The following is a 24,575-nucleotide window of genomic DNA, read 5'->3' as shown; positions in this document are numbered from 1 at the left end:
AAAAGTTTTAGTGTGAAATTTGCCAGAAACTTTTTTAATTACTATATTTCCCTAATATTCCATTTCTTTGTCTTTTTATATTTTTTTAATGACTCAGTGTACCATTTTATCATTTTTCCTGTCACCAGAGGTGAAAGGGTTTCACCTCCGGTTCCCAAAAGCTCATATGTTATTTGGGAGCTGAGGGTGAGATTTTCTACCTCAGATGATGGATAAAGGGGGAAATGGGCTTTTCCTCCTCCTCATCTTTCTTCCAAGCACAGGTAAAATAGAAAACTCAGGAAAAGGAAAATAATTGATGAAAATAATATTTCTGAAGGGTCATGCAAGCAACCTGTATTTATAAGGCAAGAGCTATAATTATTGTGCTGTTATAATGCTCAGGGCAAGGGCAGCATTAAGAGATATTAGAAATAGGGTAATAAGAAGGGATTATTATTATTATTATTATTATTATTATTTTAAAAAAAGCTAGGTCTAGAGACAGGATTTTCTTAACCTAATCAAGAGTCAAGGTAATATGAGTAATATACAGGATTGGCTTAAAAGGTAAGTGGGGATATGCCTGAAAAAATTGTATTTGAGCTTTTTCCTTCTTCCATAACTGACTGACATTATCAAAGCAAACTACATCAATTATCTGGAACTTTTTTTTGTAGCATTTAAAAAAGAGAAATAAAAATGTTATGAGGTGAAATCAATTGATTTCAGTTAAACAGTTCAGTTCTCTACAAACTTAGACTTGCTTTGTGTTCCAAATATAACACAGAGAGCCATTGAGATGATTTTAGGGTACTATTCAGCAACAATTTCAAAAACATGTTTTAAGCCCAGGGAATGAAGAAAACATTAGAACAAACCTCAAACTGGCTCCCCCTGGACTCCCCAAAGTATAAGAGGGAAGGAAGGGAAAATGCAATCAGGTTTTCAAGATTCTGTAACTAAAGCCTATATAAATTAATTAGAAATCAAATTATTATTGAGGAGTCTGTTTCCTGGTCTAGTCTACCTTGAAGGGACAACATGAAATACCTGGCTGGAAGTACAATCTAATGACCCTCCTGCAAATTATGCAATTATGAATGTCAAAGGCGAGGTGGTAGTCATGCAGTTTTTTGATACATAATTATGTTCTCCATTCATTCTGATAGTGTATTGAAATGACTTTGCCATACAAAAAGCCTGTAGGCCAGTGGTTCTCAACCTGTGGGTCGGGACCCCATTTGGGGTCGATCGACCATTTCACGGGGGTCGCCAAGCAAGGCTGTCCGCCATTTTTTTTGTCCGCCATTTTTCCCCCTTTTTTGGCAGGTGCCTTACCTCCCTTGGGCTGGGCCAGCTGGTGGTCGGCCTGCTCTGTCTCTGCCGCTTGCCAGCTACGCCTCGGCCGGCGCAGGGGGCGGAACCACGCGTGCGCGGCGCTCCCGGGCAGGGAAAGTCCTCGACTTACGACCGGTTTGGTAGTCCTCGACTTATGACCAGTTTAATCCTCGACTTACGACCAGTTGGGGTCGCGGCATTAAAAAGGTTGAGAACCACTGCTGTAGGCGAACCTGAATTTATCTTGAATGATAATTCAGTTAAAACAGTCTAAACAAAAAGAATATTGGGAAAAGAGACAGGTGAGGAGGTCTTGTGGCCCAGCAGATTTCATAGCTAACAAGTAACATTACAGGTAGTCCTTGACTTACAACAGTTCTTTGAGTGAATGTTCAAAGTTATAACAGCACCGAAAAAAGTGACTTATGACCATTTTCAACTTACAACCATTGCAGCATCACCACAGTCACATGAAGAAAATTCAGATGTTTGACAACTGATTCATATTTATGATGGTTCTAGTGTTCCCGGGGTCATGTGATCCCCTTTTGCAGTCTTCTGACAAACAAAGTCAGTGGGGAAGCCAGATTCACTTTAACACTCATATTACTGACTTAACAGCTGCAGTGATTCACTTAACAACTGTGGCAAGAAAGGTTGTACAATGGGGAAAATTCACTTAACAAATGTTGAGCTCAATTGTGGTTGTAAGTCAAGGACTACCTGTGTAGGAAAGTGTTTTCCTATAAAAGCCATTTTAAATGAAAGGAAATCTTCGATAAACAGGCTTTTGAAATTTTATTACACTTTAGGGGGAAATGTTTTCACTATCTTCTCTATCTTTATAGAAATGCAGCTGACAAGCTCTTTAAACTTGTCATTCTTTAACTACCGTTGTTATCATCTCACAAATTAAAAGCCATGTAAAAGGAGTGAATTATTCTTTTCTGTATGCACAGACATAGGTTATGCAATACAAACTGTTCAATTATTACAGTAAATAATGACAAACGACATCTGCGCCTAGATCAGCCAATACTGTAGATAAACTCCATATTTTATAAAGTAATATTATTCATATCTCTGTTTCTCTGCTGGCAAAATCTGGGAAAATGTTGGATTAGGTAGAAAACTATTTTTCTATCTAAAGCCATTGTTCTAAGAAGATGGCAGAGGGAGGAAACATGGGCCTTATAAAAGTTAATAATTCAACAGAATTAATTATCAACTGCTTTACAGTTATTACATAAGCAAATATATTTATTTTGTGATAAGTATGCCTGGATGCATCTAATAAATAACAAGAAAAACAGTGATCACTAGCAAGCAGATTTAGCATTTCCTACTAGATTTAATTCCAGGGAATTGGATTGGGTTAACTATCACTACCAAGAAAACTACATATATGGTTCTGCATCTCTACTTTTTGAACTGTTAAGCATGTAGCCTATCATACCTTGCATGGTTGTGTAGGATCAAGAAACAGCTACTCAGTCTTGAGTAAGATATCTTCAATGGTAGTCTTGAGGTAACTACAGAAGCTTTAAGAGGAATTTCTAATCCTTAACTCTTGGTGGCGCAGTGGTTAGAATGCAGTATTGCAGGCTAATTCTGCTGACTGCCAGCAGTTCAATTCTGACCAGCTCAAGGCTAACTCAGTCTTTTATCCTTCTGAGGTCAGTAAAATGAGGACCCAGATTGTTGGGGGCAATAGGCTGACTCCGTAAACCGCTTAGAGAGGGCTGTAAAGTACTATGAAGCGGAATATAAGTCTAAGCACTATTGCTATTACTAAGAGGGAGGGGTTTTTTGATAATTTGAAACATTTCTCAGATATGTCTTCAGACGACCAAGGCTGAGTTGCTCGTTATATGATAAACTATAAGTAGAGTCATCTTTTGTTTCTTGATTCTTTATGTGTACTTTCCCTTCCATTTCATTTCTAGCTTCCCTGTGATCTGTCCAATAATCCTATATTCATTTTTCTACAAATTATTTGAAGCATACTGAAAGGACTTGTGAACAGAATTGTAATTTGCAATCTGGGAGGTGGTAAATGCCCCTTTTGATTTTCACTTTTACTTCTGTGGGTAAAATAAATTCTTTTCTGATAAACAGCTGTTAAAAATTAAGTGAGCTTTCAGCCCTCCCTTTTCTTATGTCTGTCTGTTAAGTTTCACCAGGATTATTATGATTATTATTTTTGAGAAGCATGTTGGGATTACAGTCCCATCATGTAGACAAGGTTAAGTATTTTGTCTAGTGCAGGTGTAGGCAACCTTGGCTCTTTTATGACTCGTGGACTTCAACTTCCAGAATTCCTGAGCCAGCATTGCTGGCTCAGGAATTCTGGGAGTTTAAGTCCACGAGTCATAAAAGAGCCAAGGTTGCCTATCCCTGGTCTAGTGGTTATGATGCTCACCAAGAGATGGTGAGTTCTAGTTCTGCCTTAGCCATGAAAGCCAACTGGGTGACCTTGGGCCAATCACTCTCTCTCAGACTAACACGCCTCATAGAGTTGTTGCTGTGGGGAAAAGTAGGAGGAAGGAGGAGGATTAGGTATGTTTGCTGCCTCAATTTACTTATATAAATAATAAAGGCAGGGTAAAAATAATTCTAAAAAACTAACAAAGATTTAAAAACAAAAGTAAAAAGAAAGTACCACAATTAAATACACACAAGACACACACTTAAACTTATTTGTATGTGTGCAAATGAATGTGCATTCATACACATACTCCTAAACATTCACAGATACATATGCTAATGCCCAGATAATGAGGAGCAGCTGGTCCTTTAAAGAGCAAGCTACTCTCTGATGGAGTACAAGCTGAGAGGGAGTCACCTAATACCTGAAAGCCAATCATAGGAAAGAAAGGAGTTCTGTCAGAGTTTGGGTGGGAAGACTGTTTGGGGATGGGTCTTTTGAGAGTTGGCTGCAGCCTTAGATGAGGAGAGGATGACCTCAGGCAAGGTTGGAAACAGTTGTGTGGCAGTAGCTAGAATTGTGTTACAGTTTTTGATATTTCTATCTCGTTTTCAATTTGTATAGCCTGTGTAGAAGCTTATCTTCTTCTGGCAACTTTAATGAAGTTGAATTTTCTTTCAGTCCTTGTGTTGACTAGTAACCTTATAACACTTGCCTTCCTCAGCTTGGCAAAGCTACTTCCAAAAGTTGTGTATTTGGTTTCCCTTTCTGCATTAGTAGTCAAACCCAGGGCAGGGTGAGGATTTCCCCTTCAATTGTCTCCTGCTTTCCCAGTGGCCTCTTGTGGAAAAAAGTCACTCTATGCCTCAGGTTACCTCAGAATCTGTACCTCAGATGGAAAGGCTGTTTGGACCCTAAGGCTGACTTCATTATTCCATGTATTCATAAACTCCATCCCTTCAACCCTTACACCCTTTATGTAGGAGTATTATTTTTTGGGGAAAAAATCACATCCATCTCCCTCAGAGATTATTACTCCAAGTACAATTGGAAGTTGGGGTGGAATGGCGGGGAGACAAAGATGGTTAAGGTACTCTTGGGTTATGAGCTGGGGGAAGGGAAAACCTGCAAAGCAATAAGGGAAGATGTAAAACCAACATTACATAAGAAGTGGGGGGAAATAGACATGTCAGTGTAAATATGAAAGGGGAAAGGGCACTGTCTAGATGGGAAAACTGAGGAGGTGGAGAAAATAAAAAATAAATAATAAAAGGTGGGATACAAATAAATAAAAACTAAAATAAATAGGAGGAGAGACATCTAAGCAACCAACTGGAGAAGTGGAAATAGATACAAGAAGTAGAAAAGGCAGTGGCTGTGGCAGTAAGCAAAGAGAGGCAATGGCTGGAAGAAAGTGAAAAGTTGGGTCTGGAAAGATATGGGGTATAACTGGCCATAGCAGACATACCACTGAACTCCATGATTTGAATTTTTTATCTGAATGAGGCTGATGGACTGTTGAGCTGAACATGGAAACATCAAACCATCAGATTAGCTTACTTTGTGCAGGACAGTGTATATTAATCCTTAATAAGAGGATGTGAATGCTGGGTTAAGTATGGTTTTGCATACCTATTTTGGACTCTGTTAAATTAATTAACAAGAACTGTTAGCTCAGGGGTGTCAAACTGCTGGCCCGCGGGCCAGATTCATCATGCCGAAACCGCACCCACCCCATTACTGGCAATGGAAAAAAAATTGCGATACATTGCGACACGTCACGTGACGTTGCGAGTTTGACAACCCTGTGTTAACTTCATAAACCTTTTCTCTCCTATTTGCCCAATTATCAACATCTGTCCAGAGATTGCTTTAATTCAGCAGGAGTTAAATTTCCCAGCCTCTGATTTTACTTTTTATATTGCCCTTGTCCCTGATCATCCATCTTACTGAGGGTATTCCAACAGTTCCTGTAGCCTTCCAGCTTGGTAATTACCAGAGTACTGATCTGATTTCATCTTCTAGTACTAGAAATTCTTGTAAGTAGGAAATACCTTCTAAGGTATCTTAGATGTTGGCATATCTATTGTACCTCCCAGCTTTGTTTGATCTCCTTTGAATCAATTATTATAATGGTGGGCTTATACAAATGTGTGTATGCATAAGTCATTTTAATGGTTGTTTCACAAGTGAAGCCTGCTCATTATCAAACTAGAACCTAACATAACTTCAAATTTCTGTGCCTCAGTTAATTTAGAAATCAAGGGCTTGAATGTGGATAATCAGAGTAATCAAGTCCTTGAAAATAAGGAATGAGCCATGACTTTGAAGGAAGTTGCATTACTAAGCAATAATTAATTCTAATACAATTCTTTTGTGCCACACGCCAATTAATCCACCATAGAGCCCTCAGTTGATATACGATTTTAAACATACCTTTCTCTTTTTAAGTAAAAGATTCAAAAGCATAGCCTATTCTGCCAAATAACAATGAAGAATATCTCCTTTCATCCTAACTCAGTGTTATCTTGCTGTGCTTTTTAAAAAAAAATTAAGGTCATTTGATTTTTTAAAATATATGTTAGCACATACTCCTCTACAGTTTCAACAGAATACTTCTAAACATAATGGTGATTTTATCCTTTTGGATGTACATAGCTTTGCATTTAATTTTACTTTCATGAAAAGAACCATGGAAGATAATGTTTAAATATGATTACTGCTGTGAGACTACAGTATTATATACACAAAAATGGAAAGACTCTGAAATATCCACATTGGAAGATTGGTTGATGAAGAACCAGCAGAGATGACAACATTAACTTGTTTGATTAGAGAAAGATCAGTAGGTACATTTATTAGTAACTAGAAACCCTTTATAGACTTTTTGATAAAGAAAAAAGAAAAAAATGAAATTGTGATTTATGGGCTTGAAGATTAAAAAAGTAGCTTATGGAAAGTAGGAAATTATGATGTAACCTTATAGGAAGGGTAATATAAATCCATTTAAAACTGCTATCCAAAAATTTAGAATCTGCCTCTTTATAATCTTTTCTTTCTATCTTCTCTTTGCTTATTTACTATTCTGCCTTATTTTCTTTGTTACATTTGTAATATTTCAATTGCTTTTATCTTAAAAATTTATTTAATAAAATATATTATAAATAATAATTTTACTTTTATGAAGTATTAGCATGTTTTTCAGGGTTACAAAATAAATTCCTTAGTAGTTTCAGAAGTTTTTAATTTGTTAGACTAGACTAGACTAGACTAGACTAGACTAGACTAGACTAGACTAGAATAGAATAGAATAGAATAGAATAGAATAGAATAGAATAGAATAGAACCTATATCATGTCAGACAAGTGACTGTCCAGTCTCTTCTTAAAAACCTCCAGTGATGGACCACCCACAACTTCTGAAGGCAAGCTGTTCCATGGTTAATTGTCCTCACTGTTAGGAAGTTTCTCCTTAATTCCAGGTTGCTTCTCTCTTTAATCAGTTTCCAACCATTTTTTCTTGTCCTGCCCTCTCGTGCTTTGGAGAATAATTCAACCCCCTCTTCTTTGTGGCAGCCCCTGAAATGCTGGAATACTGCTATCATGTCACCCCTATTTCTTCTTTTCTTTAGATTAGCCAAACCCAAATTAATCACAATGCTAAAAATGAAAAAGTATAATATGTCAGAATATATTTCTGAGGTTAATTTTACCCAAATATGATATTAACGCATGTTGCTTTTTTCTGTCATGTTTTTAGAGTTAATAAAATTACAGGAACTAAGTATGAACTGGTAACCTCTTATCTAAACATACATGATGAAATGAAAGAATAATAAAATAATTCCTGTACATACCATGTCGATCTTTTAATTATCCATATGCCAGATACTTATTGTATCTTTTATCAATCCTTATTTTAATGGTTTCTGTCTAAAAAAGAATCTTTGGAATTTATCAATGAAAGAGACTTATTATTTAGTTATGAAACAAATTTACATTGTTGCCCCATTCACATGCAGTGATTCTGTAAGAGTTAATAAAACTCTTTTGGCTTACAAAACAAAAATCCATAGTACAATAGTACAAAGTACAAAAGCCTATAAGCCCATTATCTCCAGGGACAAACACAATCAAACCAGCCACTTGATCAGGTCTGTGTCAACCTGAGGTCGCTGGGCCCGCTGACAGAATGATGTCTTTATGGCCTTCTGGAAAAAATATTAAGGTGGTACCAGTCTTATTTCCAAGGGATTGATATTCCGTAGGGAGGGAACCGCCATAGAGAAGGCTCTTTTTCTTGGTCCCACTAGATACACTTCCCTGGTAAATGGCACAGTAACCAAACTTACTGAATTAGTCAAACTTAATAAGTTTGAAATGACAGAGGGCAACATGGAACCAGTGGTGGGATTCAGCCAGTTCGTACCACTTTGGCCAAACCGGTTGCTAATTTTTTGTTGCCCAGGCCCAGAATGGACATTCGGAAGCAGCATCTACACAGAGAACCGGTTGTTCACATATTTGAATCTCACCACTGCATGGAACGAACCTTAATTTGGGGACTGTCCACAATATGGACTATGCAAATTATAAATTCATTCCACATTTCGTTAAAATTGTGTAATTAGTTACATTATTGCCATCCATTCTCAGTCCTTCATATGTTTGGAATTGAAGTTGCATAATAATTTTGATACTGAGAGCCAGTTTGATCTAATGGTTCAGGGACCAGACTAGAAAGCAGGAGAGAGAGTGAGTTCAAATCATACCTTAGTCATGAAAGCCAGCTGGGTGACCTGGAGCCAGCCGTTCTCTCTTAACCCAACCCATCTCACAGGCTTACTGTTGTGGGGAAAATAGGAGAAGGAAGGTATATTGGATATGTTTGCTGCCTTGAGATATTTGTAAAAATAATTAAGATGGGATACAAACAAACAAACAAATAAATAACTTTATAACTCCAGTATAGAAACCTTATTTTCTCATTTCCTAAATTTGCTCCAAATTAAACCAGATTTGCAGAAAATAAGATTGTTTCTTCAAACAGAAATATATCCTGTTGTATACATTGGAATGTATGTCCAGACATAAAATAAATTTAAAAAGTATCATTACTTCAAATTAACTGTTGATTTTGCTTGTATATAGGAACAATACATCATTAAATCAAACTTTAATCTGTTTCTCTGTGGTGCCCCCATTTTATAGAATTATGTTTCCTGGAGGTCTGGATGATGTTAACTCTTCCAAAAAGCTGCCAAGATATGGCTTTTCTGAAGGGCCTTTGAGAATTAATGTTAGTTCATTTACCATATTGATACTAGTATATTGCAAATTATTTGTTATTCACTCATTTAAGCTATTGTACTGCTATATGATATTTTTTTTCATTGTATTGTACTTTCTTGACTTAGTGACTTATTATAAGCAAACATAAGCTGTAAGATGTGCCAGTTTATAAACAAATCCAAACCCCACAATTCCAATGAAGAAGAACATGTTATTTACAGTACTTATTTTACAGTTGAAAAAGCAGTTGTGACCTACCTGAGTTGAGGCCCTGCCAAACTAAGAATTCATTTTGGAAGCTACCTAGTTATGGCTAATAATTAGTTGGGTTAAATCACTTCAACTTATTCAAGTTATATTGTAATAATGTAAGTTAATAATAATATATGTCTAATATACTGTACTTTAAAGACTTTTCTTGAGAATCTAAACAGCTTTTTTTCTGCACTATTTTTTGGAAACTGAATAGAAGGAAGTCATATTTCACTCTTTGTTTTCTTATTCTTGAAAGCTGAGAAACAATTATAGATAATCCTCAACTTACAACACTTCATTTAGTGCCTGTTCAAAATTACAACAGCAATGAAAAAAGTGACCTATGACTGTTTTTCACACTTAGGACCGTTGCATCATCCCCATGGTTACATGAACAAAATTCATGTGCTTGACAACTGACACATATTTATGATGGTTGCAGTGTCCCGGGGTCATGTGATCAATTTTTGAGAACTTCTGACAAGGAAAATCAATGGGGAAGCCAGATTCATTTAACAATTGTGTTACTGACTTAACTGCACTGATTCACTTAACAACGGTGGCAAGAAAGGTCATAAAATCAGGCAAAATTAACTTACAAATGTCTTGCTTAGCAACAGAAATTTTGGGCTCAATTGTGGTTGTAAGTCGAGGACTACCTGTATTAATATTATTCATTAATATATTAATATTAATATTCATTAATATTATTTTTATGTGTACATTTCCTTAATATCATTGCTTTAAACAGTGTAGTGAAAATGCAAATTGCAGTTGCAGTTGAAATGCAGTTGAAAAATGCAGTTGAAAAAGAAAAGAAAAGAAATAACAGGGAAAAACTATCCAGATACAAACATTCAATTAATTTTGGTCTAAATATAGGAACTTGTTAATAAGAAAGTGGTGTTGGGTATGTCAAATAGTAAAAAATAATTTTGTTCTAACCAAAGTACTAGCAAATAGCATTTTATACTTAACTTACTTATACTTTTCTTACATATAGAAAAGATATTTTATAATTTTGAAAATATTCAAGTTTTTTTTAAAAAAAAAACAACCTTTGAAACAGATCATTAATCTTTTTTTATTTATAAATATGTCTGTTTTATTTAGCTGAATGTGGAGCAAGTGTATCTGGGAATGAAGGAACATTGCTATCACCAAATTTTCCATCTAACTATGACAACAACCATGAATGCATCTATAAAATTGAAACTGAACCTGGGAAAGGCATCCACTTAAGAGCCAGAACCTTTAAACTGCATGATGGTGATACTGTTAAGGTAAATGTTTGAACCACACATTCACATATACACCAGTAATAAAACCCATCTAATCTATTTCAGCATATTTTCTGAGCTTTAGTACTTGAAATCAAGCTTCTTTGAATTGTTTTCTTCTGTAATGTCCAATCTGAGATTCAGGATCAATCTTGAATTGGTGATCTGTGGAATCCCACTTGAATATCCTTTGGCTTAAAGAAAGAAAATGTTAGGACATTTGTTATTGTAAATCCATGTTAACTTTAACTTGTTTGATTTGTGACTTTGCCTCGTTCTAACCTTCAGTGTATCCATGTTTGGATTGTACAGTACATATGACAAACTTTCTCCAAAGTTTGAACATCTGATGCTCTTCAGATATACTATCCCAATATATCTGGAGAGTACCAAGTTAAAAAAAATAAATGTAAAGAGTAATTTAAATAACTGTACAATCTAGCTTCTCAGTCCTTGTCCTACTGACATTTAATATTTGCTTTATTTTATTTATTTATTTATTCACAATATTAATATTTACAATATTACAATATAGCTTGCTTCAAAGTGAAAAAACTGGGCAAGCACTTTAAAGTCATTCTGAACAATGCAATACATACACTGTTCAAATTTCAATATAGAAAAAGGAAACATTAAATAGTTAAATACTCAAAGTATTTCCTTTTCTCATTTTGTTGCAACAGCAAGACTCCTGAGACTTAGTAGCCCCAAGCCAACTGGGTAAATCTTATTCTGTCCTGACTTTCTTGTTATATTTGAGAAACAGAAACTTATTGACTTTCCATAATCTGTCATACAATATTTTTTCCTCTTGCCTAAATTAAAAATCCATGTTGTTGACTGAGACAGCATAAATTTATGGTCAAGACAGGAAACCTAAATTTAGAAAAGCCTGGAGAGTAATAGGATTTCAGGATTGGCTGCAGGTCTGCATCTCTGTGAGAAAAAGAGATACAGATTTGTTGTCATGTGATCAGTTTTGTACAAAGTCATTTTTCTCATTTTCACTCTTATTTGATCCTCCTTCAATTATTTATTCTCCTCTCTAATATATTTGCCCCACCCCAATTATTACTTATAATCAAGTACTAATTTTTGTAATTGTAAATAATATGTCTCTCCCTGTCTTTTATCCTTATAAGCAGCACCTTCCTCTTGCCTATGTTTTGCTCTGTTGAGAAATGCACATATATATATGTGTTTTAATATATTAGGCAGAGTTACTGGAGACTGAAAAATGGTAGAACTGGAGAAACTCAATCAAAAGATTACTGGGAAAATTATAGAAACATTGTTAAAGTGAAAATAACAGGTACAGATAGTCCTCGGGTTATGACCATTTGCTCAGCAACTTTTCAAATTAATGACAGCATTGAATAATGAGGATTTACAACTGGTCTGCAAAAATGCAGCCATCACAGTGTACCACAGTTATATTATCCCAATCTGGGTATTCAGGTGCCAAGCTTGTGATTTTACAATGTTGCAGCGAATCATAGTTACATTATCACTGTTTGCAATTTTCCCTGCTACTTTCCCACAAGCAAAGTCAATGGGGAAGCCAGCAGGGAAGGTCACAAGTCATTCTCATCACTTTTTCTCCCATGGAATCCTGCTATCCTATGCTCTGTAGTGGCCCTTGCTGGCCCGCCTGCACACATTATTAGTGCCTGCTCTTGAACCGTTACAACATATCTCTGGCCTGCCCATAGCTCTTGCCTGGCAGCCTGCTGTCCTATAACTCCAGTTGCATAGGTTTCTCTCTTAAGAGAAACCTATGCAACTGGAGATCACTCATATGATCTCTGGATCACAACAGCAACTAGGACTTCCCAAATTTCTGTCATTAAGAGATGCAGCCATTTGGTATCACATTTAAGACATGACTTAGCAACATACTGTATATTCTGGTCCTAATTGCCATTGGAACCTGAAGGCTATGTGTAGCTTGAAAATATTTGCACTGATATCTTTGAAGACTGGCCTTCTTTCCTTCATTTCTATAAGCTCTCATCCCCTTAAAGTGGAAAGCAAAAAAAAGAAACGGTGAAATCACTTTAATAATTGGGATTATAGAAAGGCTTAATTCAAAACTTCTTGCACTGATTTCCATGGTGGATTTTATCCCTTCCTAATGGTCTAGCTTTCTTGCAGATTTCTTGCGCTTACACATTTTTTTCTTTTTTACTGATTTGTTTATATTCTGATCTTTTAGAACTACTCCTATAGGTTTATCCATTCCACCCAACTAACTCCTATTTTTTAAACATTTTATAGGTCTCTAATATTCTTTGTTTTTGTATAACCTATATTTTTCATATAACATTCTAACAGATTTTCAGTTCTATCTGAGATCTGTCGGTTTTGGTCCACTATCAATTACCTCTCCTTTGCTGTCCTTCTTGATGAGTTAGTCTCTCTGACACAGCTGGACTTGACCATCTTTATTACAGTCATAGACTAGCATAAGACCATTATGGTATTGAAACTGTTCCCAACCAAACTTTAAATATTAGTAGTATCTGACACACAAGGATATTCAAATAATGCTATTGTTTTTTAATATGGACTAGTACACTAGTCCAGGGGTACCCAATCGCTGGACCACAGGCCATTACCGGGCCTTGAGCCTTTCAAAACCGGGCAGCGGAAGTGGCGGGTGACTTCACATGCATGCATTTCCACTCATGCAAACAGTGGGCAACTGTATGAGCACGCTCCATTTGTGGAGGCATCCCCTCTCTCTGCCCCCCACTGGTCCACAAAGCTGAAAAGATTGGGGAACTCTGTACTAGTCCATACTAGTATACTTTCTGTTTCACAGCACCTACCTTCTGCAATAACATTCTCCCTGAAATCTGTATATCCACACCCCAGCCATCATTTTAAAAACCCTAAAGACCTAGCTCCTCAGATATGAGGCCAGGACATCATATGAACCCACTTCTGAATCTGAGTTTGTCATTTTAAAAGATTACTAAATGCAAATTTTGAACAATTTCTGTTCAGAATAATGAGGAAATAGCACAGAAATTATGTGTGAATATAAGTATAAAAAATGAAACAGACTACACATCAAAACAGTACACAGATATCTAAAAGTAGACTTGGCTCATTGGGACCTACCTCAAATAAATGTCTTATATAGCTGGAAAGAAATTTATTAAACATAATATGAATAAATTATGAGGAGACACATCATGCTATACTTCATTCATTCCTAATATTATAATAATAATAATAATAATAATAATAATAATAATAATAATAATAATAATAATAATAATAATAATAATAATAATAATAATAATAATAAAAGTTGGAAGGGACCTTGGAGGTCATCTAGTCCAACCCCCTGCTCAGGCAGGAAACCCTATACCATTTCAGACAAATGGCTGTCCAGTTTCTTCTTAAAAACTTCCAGTGTTAGCGCATTCACCGCTTCTGGAGGCAGGTTGTTCCACTGGTTAATTGTTCTAACTGAAGTTTCTCCTTAGTTCTAGGTTGCTTCTCTCTTTGGTTAGCTTCCACCCGTTGCTCCTTGTCCTGCCTTCAGGCGCTTTGGAAAATAGCTTGGCTCCCTCTTCTTTGTGGCAGCCCCTGAGATATTGGAACACTGCTATCATGTCCTTGTCCTTCTCTTTGTTAAACTAGACATACCCAATTCCAGCAACCGTTCCTTATATGCTTTAGTCTCCAGTCCCCTAATCATCTTTGTTGCTCTTCTCTGTACTCTTTCTAGAGTCTCAACATCTTTTTTTTTATTTTAATAGTGTGTGATAATTTTTTTTATTCAGCTGCATAAGGCTATTTTAACATTGTTCCTATTTATGGACTAATTTTGCAAAGATTGACTTCAAAAGTAGTTCATATATGTATTATTTTCTGTCTCTCTCTTACTCTCTGGATTTGGGTGTGTGGACTTTTGCAGTAATAGGATTTAGAATCTAGACCCTTTCCTCCAAAGGAAGGCATAAAATTTAATTCAAAATTTGGATGATAATAAAGATATCAAAATTGTACAAACATATCCAAAGTGTCTTTCCATCCTGCTAATAATATAAATCAGCTTTGATTGTCCAATGAAGATCAAAATGGAACTATAGATAGATTTAGTTATATTATTCAGTACTTTTCTATTTCACGTTCTTGCAACTGAAATTAAGAAGTATTTAAAAATGTTTAATCAGGGCACAGAGAAATTGGCCATTTCAAGTAATGATCTTGGAAATGTGCACATGATTGAAACATTCAGGTCAGTATGGTTCTTAGTTTGGGAGTTTAGATCCCTCCCCCCCATAACTGTTCAGATGTTCAAGTCTTCATTCCTTTTATGTGACTTTAGCCATTATAAAAGCACATCATGAATTAAGAATATTAAAAATAAATTCAAGTTTCTCAATCTAGTACTAAAAATAAACTTGGTGCTTTTTGCCAGGGTTGCTGCTTCAATCCTGTTTATTTAGCAGTGATCAGACTGGTGTATTTTATTTCCCCCCCACACACACACACATACACATCAATGTGCTTAGAAAAAGCATCTTCACAGAAATTCCATGAAGCACTTTCAAACTTTTGAAACAAAAACTCCAAATGGATTCTGAAGACAGAAGGAGATGGAGTTGATAAATGTCAAGGAACTAAGCCATAAATACAAACTTGTTTTATTTAAAAAATGGCTGGATGGGAAGTAGTATGTTATCATGTAAATGAACTGCATAGCCAGTATATGGCAAGCAATGAAAAGGATTGTTCTCTTTTCCTATCTTTTGTTTGGAAATTTTGATGATTTTTAGTTAATTGTACATGAACATGAAGCTTTAAAATAAGTTTTTTTAATGTGTTAAACTGTATTGTATTTTATTTTATAGGTGTATGATGGAAAAGACAGTTCATCACGTTTGTTGGGAACTTTTACAAAAATGGAATTGCTAGAACTCATTCTTAATAGCACATCTAACCATTTATGGATAGAATTTAACAGTAATGGATCAGATACAGACCAAGGTTTTCACCTCACATATACAAGTAAGTGGCATTAACTTGAGAGGGAAAGGGGGAGAAATAGAGTTACAAAAAAAGCTATGAACAATGCTTAACACAAAATCCTAAGAACTATTATTAATACCTATTGTGTTTATGAGATTGCTTCTTAATTCCTTTCAATACTAGAAAAGAGAGAATCTTAAAGAAAATGCTTAAACGTAATTTCCAATATCAGTACATTACTTTGTGAAAATAACAGTCAATGTAAATAGAAAAGAGATAGTCAGTTTGGTGCAGTGGTTAACTTGATGGTGCATTCTAAGCTTGCGCTAGGCCTCAAAGCCAGTTGGTGACTTTGAGTCAGTCACTCTCTCTCAGCCCAAATCATCTCACAGGGTTGTTGTGGGGAGAATAAAGGAAGAAGAAGTATTAGATATGTTCACCGCCTTGAGTTGCATATATAAAATTGGGATATAAATCTAAAAAATAAGATAGTGTTATCAACCTTTGTTACATGCAATAATTATCTGTAGATTTGTAACGTACGGGTAGCTTTTACACAATTGAATATATAATATTATACTGTTCTGTTAAAATAAATATTTGTATTTTGGCAATGCTGTTACTGGGGTTCATTGGTCTCTACCTTCAACAATCCAATACAAGAAAACATCAATATTAAAACTGATGGTAGATTTCCTTCTACCATCAGGAGAAAAGTTATGAGAAAATTTGTTCAAAGTTCCAACTTGTCACTTTTATTTTTTTTTTAAAAGGCACTTGTCATTTTCATTTTATAATTTCATATTTTTTTTATTCTATCTTCTTCCAAACAGTTCAGCATAGTATAGATGAGGCAACTGGAAAACTATTAGATGGATTAGCTCTCTTAGAAAGCTTTGAGTCTCATTGGAATGTGTCTTCCTTTCCCTCCTCTGCTTTTCAACCTAACAAATAAGAAGGTATCATGTGGCACAATGAGAATGCAGACACACACACACACATAAACAAAAATTACCATAATCATTAACAACTACAATAAGTCTAAATTGTCTGTTATTAGTTGCTTTTTGAGGGAATGACTTATCCCTCAACTCTGCTATTTTGAATCTGTCTCTCTAGATACATGCAATGTGTTGTTGTTGGTTTTTTTTCATTTTAAAAAATAGCAGTAGTAGACACTCAGCTCAGACATGTAATCAAGACTGAAGGATATTGGTATTAATTCTTTTCACTATGCTGTTCTCACCAAAAAAGTGCTCTCTTTCTTCAAAGCAATTATTTGTTCTAATAAAGTTAACATTTTTCTTCTGTTATGTGAGATACAATTGGGAGCATTTTTTTTAAAAAAATAGCATATTTCCAAAGCAGATCTACTTTATGGGTTTGTTTTTAGTTTTTTTTCTTTCTCTTAAAGTTCCAAACCCAGAATTCTTGGTTTTGTTAGTCATACAGGTAAAGGAAGTGTGAAAACTAAAGTTTGCTGATAATATTTTTACTAAAAAATTATCCTCTATTTTACTCATTAACTTTTGTTCCGATACAACTGTTGTGTGTGTGTGTGTGTATGTGTGTGTGTGTGTATGTGTGTGTGTGTGTGTGCTAAGAAGTCCTTCTTTTAAGTTCGGATTCAGAATCTTTCAGGGTCATTTCTCCTTTTTCAATGTTTTCTAAATAAGGTCTGGTTCTAAAGTTGGCATCATTGTCCTACTGTTTTTTTTTCTGCTTATACAAATGTTGAGTGGTTACACAGGACAACAAAGATTTTGCTTCCTGAACACTTTTGACTATATCTTACACATTTTTGGCTACTAATCACAAAAATAACCTGTAATTTAACCTATCATGTACTGTTTATAGAAATCTTCTGTTTTTACACAATGATAATGTAAGCCCTTCAGTACCTGGGTGGCTATGCTGCACATATGAAATAATGGAACTGTTGCTGAAGCACATCCAGTATATCAAGTACAACTGCAACATCTGTGGAGATCTAAAAGTAGTGGCTCTGCTTCTCGGATTGGAGTTTGGATGTACCAAGTACTTTTGTTACTTATTCGAATGGGACAAACATTCACTCGAGTCACATTACATTAAAAAGAAATGGCCACTCTAAAAGAATTTGGTTCCTGGACAGAAAAATGTGGTACATGAACCACTTGTTGACCGGACTAAGTTATTTTTGCCTACGCTTCACATAAAACTTGGGCTGATGAAACATTTTGTGAAAGTGATGAACAAAGAAGATGAAAGTTTTCATTATTTGAGACAAATATTTTCAAAAATAACTGATGATAAGATTAAGGAAGGCATTTTTGTTGGTCCACAGATCAGATATATCATCAATGACAAGCAGTTCGAAGATCTGTTAGTGGGGCCAGAGAAGATCGCCTGGAAAGCATTCAAGGATGTCACTGAGAATTTTCTTGGCAACTACAGAGCACCAAACTACATTCAGCTGGTTGACAGCATACAAAATCACGAAGTACAACATGTCACTGAAAATTTATTTTCTGCATTCACACTTGGACTTCCTTCCTGAAAATCTAGGTGCAGTCAGTGATGAACATGTTGAAAGTTTTTCTCAGAATAATGTCACAATGGAAAAATAGAATCAGGGCAACTGGAATCCATTAATGCTGGCTGATTATTGTTGGACACTGCAGTGAGATGCATTGGACACTGAATATAAATGAAAATCAGCAGGAAACTACTTTTAGCTGTTTTGAACATATACATCATGTTGGAAACATTATGCAACTAAATACATAACAGTCATTGAAATCTTATTTCATATTTCTCAATATTTCCACGTGATACAGGCATTCTGAAATTATATTTGTGTTCAGTTTGAAGGAGTCTATCATAAACATCAAAAGGTTTTCAGGATGCAAGATTTTTGAAAAAATAATATTGTTATACAGGATCTATAGTATGCTTCAAGGTAGGTGGAAGTATGGTCCTTCCTTCAGTGTCTGAAAAAGTGAAGTGTCATATTTGTTGTTGTTAGTTGCGAAGTCATGTCTGACCCATCGCGACCCCATGGACAACGTTCCTCCAGGCCTTCCTGTCCTCTATTATCTTCTGGAGTCCATTTAAGCTCACGCCTACTGCTTCAGTGACTCCATCCAGCCACCTCATTCTCTGTCGTCCCCTTCTTGTATTGCCCTCAATCTTTCCCAGCATTAGGCTTTTCTCCATTGAGTGTCATATGGCTGAACCTTATTAATCAAATCTTTGAGCTATGAGCTACAAGTGACAACTAGCTGGGTTCTGTTCTGATTCTGCAGCTTCTCTGCTAATAGTTCCTCCTTGTGAATCGATTTGGGTCTATTGATTTGTCTATTAATCTTGTTGTGTGGCTAGTTCAGTTTTCTGGATTCCTGGTTTAAGTTCATCAGTTGAGCATCTTTGTCAATATGTAATTTTAGTGTAGTATGTAAATATTAACATCCACAAACAGAATAGAGAAATTTTAGAGAACCATATGGAAGTAAAAACAATGTAATGATTTATTAAGCCCAATACTTTCAATGAGTTTCTAATTTAAGCTATACATTGTGGTGTTGCTTGATATATTACTGCATTCTGGAGCATGGTAGTATTGTCCTGAATTTGGACTTTCTGTGACTACTAAAAATTACTTTCCCCTTTATTATCAGAATAGCTTAACTAGCTCACAATATATGTCATATTTCTCTATTTATGAGAGTAATAAGCAAATGTGGGGGGTTTCCCTCTCTTTTTAACAGTTACAGTATGTTTATTTAAAATTTTTATTTTCCCCCCATAGTATGGAAGTGCTAAATCATTCTGGAGTGCTGGTGATTAACTTATGATAACTAAGAAGTAAACAAAGTACGCCTAAGTATTAACACTGACATTATAAAAATACAAAAAATACCACAAGGAAAACATGTAAAACATGGTGTCACCATATTTATGAAGTTTGCCTCATTCTAACTTAAAATTGTTTATTTTTTAATCTTTGAAAATAGAGAAAGATATAACAATTGTGTATGTTCCATCACACCCATTATTATTAATGCACACAGGCACACATACAGGCACACACAGGATTTCTGTGTATAAGTTCAAACACAATCCTTATTGGAACAAAAAATAACATGTGCTATTTCTTGAGTATTATTTCCGAATTTGAAGTAAAATCAAGTTACATTTGCAGCTGCAGGGTTCTTGGTATGTCCATGTATGTGTCTTAATAATTTCATGAGTATTTTTCTCCAATTAAAACTTCCCTTGCCATGATACCAGTAGTCACTGTGGAGAGTAGATATAACCTCAGGCATCCCTGCAGTTGAGCCTATCTTTACATTTCTAAAACCAGTTGGAAAGTTTTATCTCTGCAGCATTAGGTGACATTATTTTCTGTTGTCTGGCTGGTTACCTTTAAATTTAAAATGGTGTTGAAAATCAAATAAGAATAACCTTATACACTCGGCTGAAATAAATAAGAAATGAGGCACAGAGAATTTGGGAAATAAATTAATTAGAAACAATGATATACAGTATATAAAATCTTAAATTGCAAATGAATTAACTATCTGATCATAAACTAGATAAGCAGAAATTAATACCATAGAATGTGATTTAAAATTCCATTGTTTTTTGTTAATATGATCCAATACATACCTCTTACTTATTATTCAAGGTCTTCAGATTTGACACATTGCTCATCTTTTTGTCCTATATTTTTTTCTACTGATTACCTTTTAAATACTTGTCATCACTAATAGTTTAAACCTATTATTTCAACTTCTGCTTAAAATTAAATGCCTCACTATATTATATTATATATTATTTTCCTCCTATTTAAGCATTAACAGGGTGTCTGGTAAACAGAGTGTTTCTGAAATGCTCTGTTGTACTTTACAACTGAGACAGGATAGTATCACTTATTTTTGTGAAACATTATAATATATAGGCTTTGCTTCAATGTGGAAGAAATGGGTCCTGGTTAGAATATCTAGAAAATCCAATATCTTGCATTGAGAGAAATTGCATTGAGAGCCGCACTGCAATAATCATTTAACAACATAAAATATTAGGAAGTGTCATTTTATTAGTTCTGATTAATTAGCATATACTATCGTTTTATCACTAGATTCAATTTTTCAGAAACAATGAGAACAGGCCACCTAACAATTGTCTTCTTGCAAAAAGTAGTTTTCTTTTGTTTTAATTTTCATGTGTCATATTCAAACAACTAAATATAGAGTTCAGTAGATTGATGGTAAGCTTGCAATCTTAAAGGGAAACCTTCACATTCCACCACTGTCAAAAGTCATTCCAAGTAATAGCATGAGATAGGCTTTCTATAAGTACAGCATTTAGCTTATGATATTTTTTGACCTGGAATTACACTTCACTCATACTCTTCTTATAGAAGAACTTTCCCATAGAAATTATTGGCTTCCTGGAAATTTACATATTAGAGGCAGAATATAAAGAGACCTAATATTTTGCAGAATTTACAGTATAACAATATATGATAAATGGACTAGACCTTGTCACCATGTGGGCAGGTGCACTCAGTTATAGAATGTTGGAATATCTGCCTTGCAACAATGTGGACGGTAAGAAATTATGTAAGGCTTTGAAAAATGCTCCTCCCAGACTTGGAAAGTTAGATTTTTAAAGTGTTTGTTGTCTTGTTGGTTGTCAAGTGCCCTTGTTCATCCAATTTGTGCCATGTTGGGCATTAATTTATCTTCCTCCAGGAGGAGAATTACTTGGATTGTAGGCATTCATATCCTAAGCCTTAATTGAGCATTTGCTGTTCCTTGAAAATCAAAGGGTTTTTTTGAGGTCATTTCTCTTTCCCCTGCCATAAGTTGGCTTTGTTAGAATGAAACAGCTTGATAATACCTTTGTACTAATGAACACTTTAGAAAGAGAATCCAAATTTATTTGACTAAGAACTGTACTGAAATAATTTGTGGCTGCATTCTTAAGAGGTCAAGGATAAAAAGAAAAAGTGGGGGCTTTGGTAGTTAATAAAGAGAAAGTCAATCAGGTGCCATATCTGGACCTTTCAAAGAGCTCAAAAGGTAATTGAGCTTCTCCTCCTCCTCTTCCTCCTCCTCCTAACATGGCACAATTTGTTCTTACCACAGACATTTCTACAAGATGCTTTCCTAACCAGAAGAGCAGAAGATACTAATACTAGTGACTAGGACAGAAATAGAAAACAACCAAGGCAACAAAACAGCATTTAGTTTTTTGGAATCCTAGGATGAGATGTGAATGTAAAGAGAACTGATATCGCATTCATAGCATTGTGAGCTATCTTTAAATTATGCATATTAACCTCAGTTTCAGCAGCATCTGCAGTAAACTGCAGATAATACCTAAATGATGACATATAGTACATGCAATACAAATAATACTTTTTGTTCTTGTGATGCAACATCTTTCAGAAGTACATATCTTGCAGCATTTGTGTGATGAGATCACACGTATGTTATCATTTGTCTCATGTCTGCCACCTCAACATCCACCACACACACAAGGATGCTGTATCTGACTTGCTACTCCTATATTTTATTGGAAGTTTCAAAGTGGGGAGACAGAATGCAGAAAATTTGGCCAACCATGATTGCAATAATTTAAGGTGGTTAACATTTTGGAATTTAAGATACAGTCCTCTATACATATGCCTCTGAACAAGGTGACTGTCTAACTATCTTGTTAAGAGCCATCTCTTTTCTGAAAAATAAATCCCTCATTTTTATTATTATTCCTTTTCAGTGGCAGAGCAAAATTGCAAAGGTATGCAAGTCTATGACTGCAGTTTTAGCCTCCTGAGCAATTGATTTATATTAAATCTTTTAAACATAGGTGTGCTAAGTGATCATATTTTTCTCTTAACAAATTTGACATGCTGTTAAATATAACACTTTTGGCCTGCAGTATATCACTGCCTATATATTGGAATGTGTTCAGCATTTATCACAAAAAAATGTGATCTTGTTAGTAGCATACCTAGTAGCATACGTAGCATTCCTTCTAATTTATCATTGGATTTTATATGGATTTGAATTATGTTCCTATCTAAGTATCTACATCAGTAAGCAGATTCATCTTGTGTTTATGTCTATGTGATTGATATCTGTTGCTGAGATTCACTAGCAAGTTTAGACTGCAGTAATTTAAATCACATATTCAGAAATACTCATTTAGTTTCAGAAGTTGTATTTGGCTACAGTCCAAATAAGAATATAAAATGATTCTTAGGTGCTGCAATGCTTTTAACTATTTTAGAAGAGTAACTCTGCTGTGCTGCAATGAAATCTTGAATCTTTTTGAATCTTTTGAATCTTTTTTTCTCTTTTCTACCACCACTGAGTTTTAAAAATTTCTGATGTGGTGCAGAAAAGTTAATGTTGTTACTAAATGAAAATTTAGAACTGCCTGAATATATGAAAACTCATATATGGGTAAATTTACCCTTAAATGGGAACTCGGCAAAATCATATTTAACTTTGCAATAAATCCTAATAGATGAAATACAAAGAAAAGGCAACTAGTTACATATTCAAAAAATACTGAAGTATGGATGATGCTCCATTGTTATTGTAGATTCTGTGAAATGGTATATTAATTTTTTTTTTAAAAAATATTTAAATCATTTTAAATTTAAATTTTAAAATGTATGGGTTTTGGCAAAACCTTCATTGGACAAAGTGAGTAAAATATAGCAAAAAACATACATATCATGGCTATGGATGCTTCAAAAATAATAAGAAAAAAACACTTCTAACCTTTCACAAAACAGCACTTCCTATTCATTAAAACATTATCTTTTCTTACGCCTTCTGCACAAGATTGGAAAAAAATTCCACTGTTTTAAGAATGTGGGTTTTTTTTAATGGGGTTGCTTTAATTCTGATTCTAGCAAATTAATTGCTGTTTTTGGCATAGTCCCTGATCTATCCCTTTTCTCATTTCCTCATAAAAGAAAAAAGATAGCAGGAGGGGAAAACCAGTACCAGTTTCTTAATGGCAGAATATTCCTTCTAAAATAAGCTATTTTTCAAGGTTTGCCAGGTGATACCTGAATATCCTATCAGCTTTAAGTCCTCCCAAAGAGACCATAAAGTTGTAGAATTGCCTGCAGACATTTCATGAGAGAAAAAAACCAAATAGCTATTTTTTTTCCCATTCTCCCACCTAGAGCCCATTGTACATTGATAGTTCATTTGGAATTTTGAAGACATTTGAACTAGGGCTTATGAGCTTCAGGAGGAAGAGGGGAATAAACTGAAATCATAGAAAACAATTTTGTGCCAGGGGAACTACTGCTGATATTTTTAATCTGCCCCCCATCTTTGAGGTTTGGTAATTATTCCCTTTGACTGCAGCACTATGCAAAACAGAACTTCACAGTTCTTTGAGAAACACCCCCATGGATCCCTTCCACATTATCCAAAGATGTTGCTTTTTTATAACACACGGACACAAAGACAGGCACAGACATACCTGAAGAGAGACTTATTGATATCCTTTCTACAAATGAGTTACTTCAGACAGCATTGGTCACCCTAAACACTTGATAGGAGATGAGATCTTTAGTATTTGTATTTTCTATCTATATTTTTCTACACCCGTGGATTAGAAGCAGTGATGGGATTCAAATATGTGAATAACTGGTTCTCTATGTAGCTGCCGCTTCCGGAAGTCCATTCTGGGCCTGGGCAACAAAAAAATAGCTACCGGTTCTGCTGAAGTGGTGCGAACCGGCTGAATCCCACCACTGATTAGAAGAAAGTACTACTGAACAAAAATAACATTGGAAGTGCCTCCCAACCATAGAATAATGAAATCCAAACAAAGAATTACTTTTCTTTGAAAGGAAAAGGTCTCTGGGATAGAACTGGATGTCACATCATTAAATTTGTCTCTTTACATGCTAAGAGGATAACAAAACCTCATTTTTATTCTTTCTTATCAGATCTTTTTTATTTGCTTTTTTAACCTGCCTTCATTATTTTT

The 24,575-nt window shown here is 35.0% G+C and overlaps 1 protein-coding gene across 1 annotated transcript in view; it reads left to right on the top strand.

Moving 5' to 3' along the window:
- Positions 1-24,575, top strand: part of LOC107284570 (CUB and sushi domain-containing protein 1) — a 478,687-nt gene that overhangs the window by 291,593 nt on the left and 162,519 nt on the right. Inside the window, exons 19-20 of the mRNA XM_029283474.1 lie at positions 10,408-10,577; positions 15,446-15,602. Of these exons, the coding sequence (XP_029139307.1) occupies positions 10,408-10,577; positions 15,446-15,602 (327 nt within the window). The remainder of the gene's footprint in view (positions 1-10,407; positions 10,578-15,445; positions 15,603-24,575) is intronic.

The sequence above is a fragment of the Protobothrops mucrosquamatus genome, unplaced genomic scaffold (assembly GCF_001527695.2).
Source record: "Protobothrops mucrosquamatus isolate PMUCROS unplaced genomic scaffold, P.Mucros_1.0 scaffold103, whole genome shotgun sequence".
NCBI lineage: Eukaryota > Metazoa > Chordata > Lepidosauria > Squamata > Viperidae > Protobothrops > Protobothrops mucrosquamatus.
This window is presented reverse-complemented; position numbering and strand designations above follow the sequence as displayed.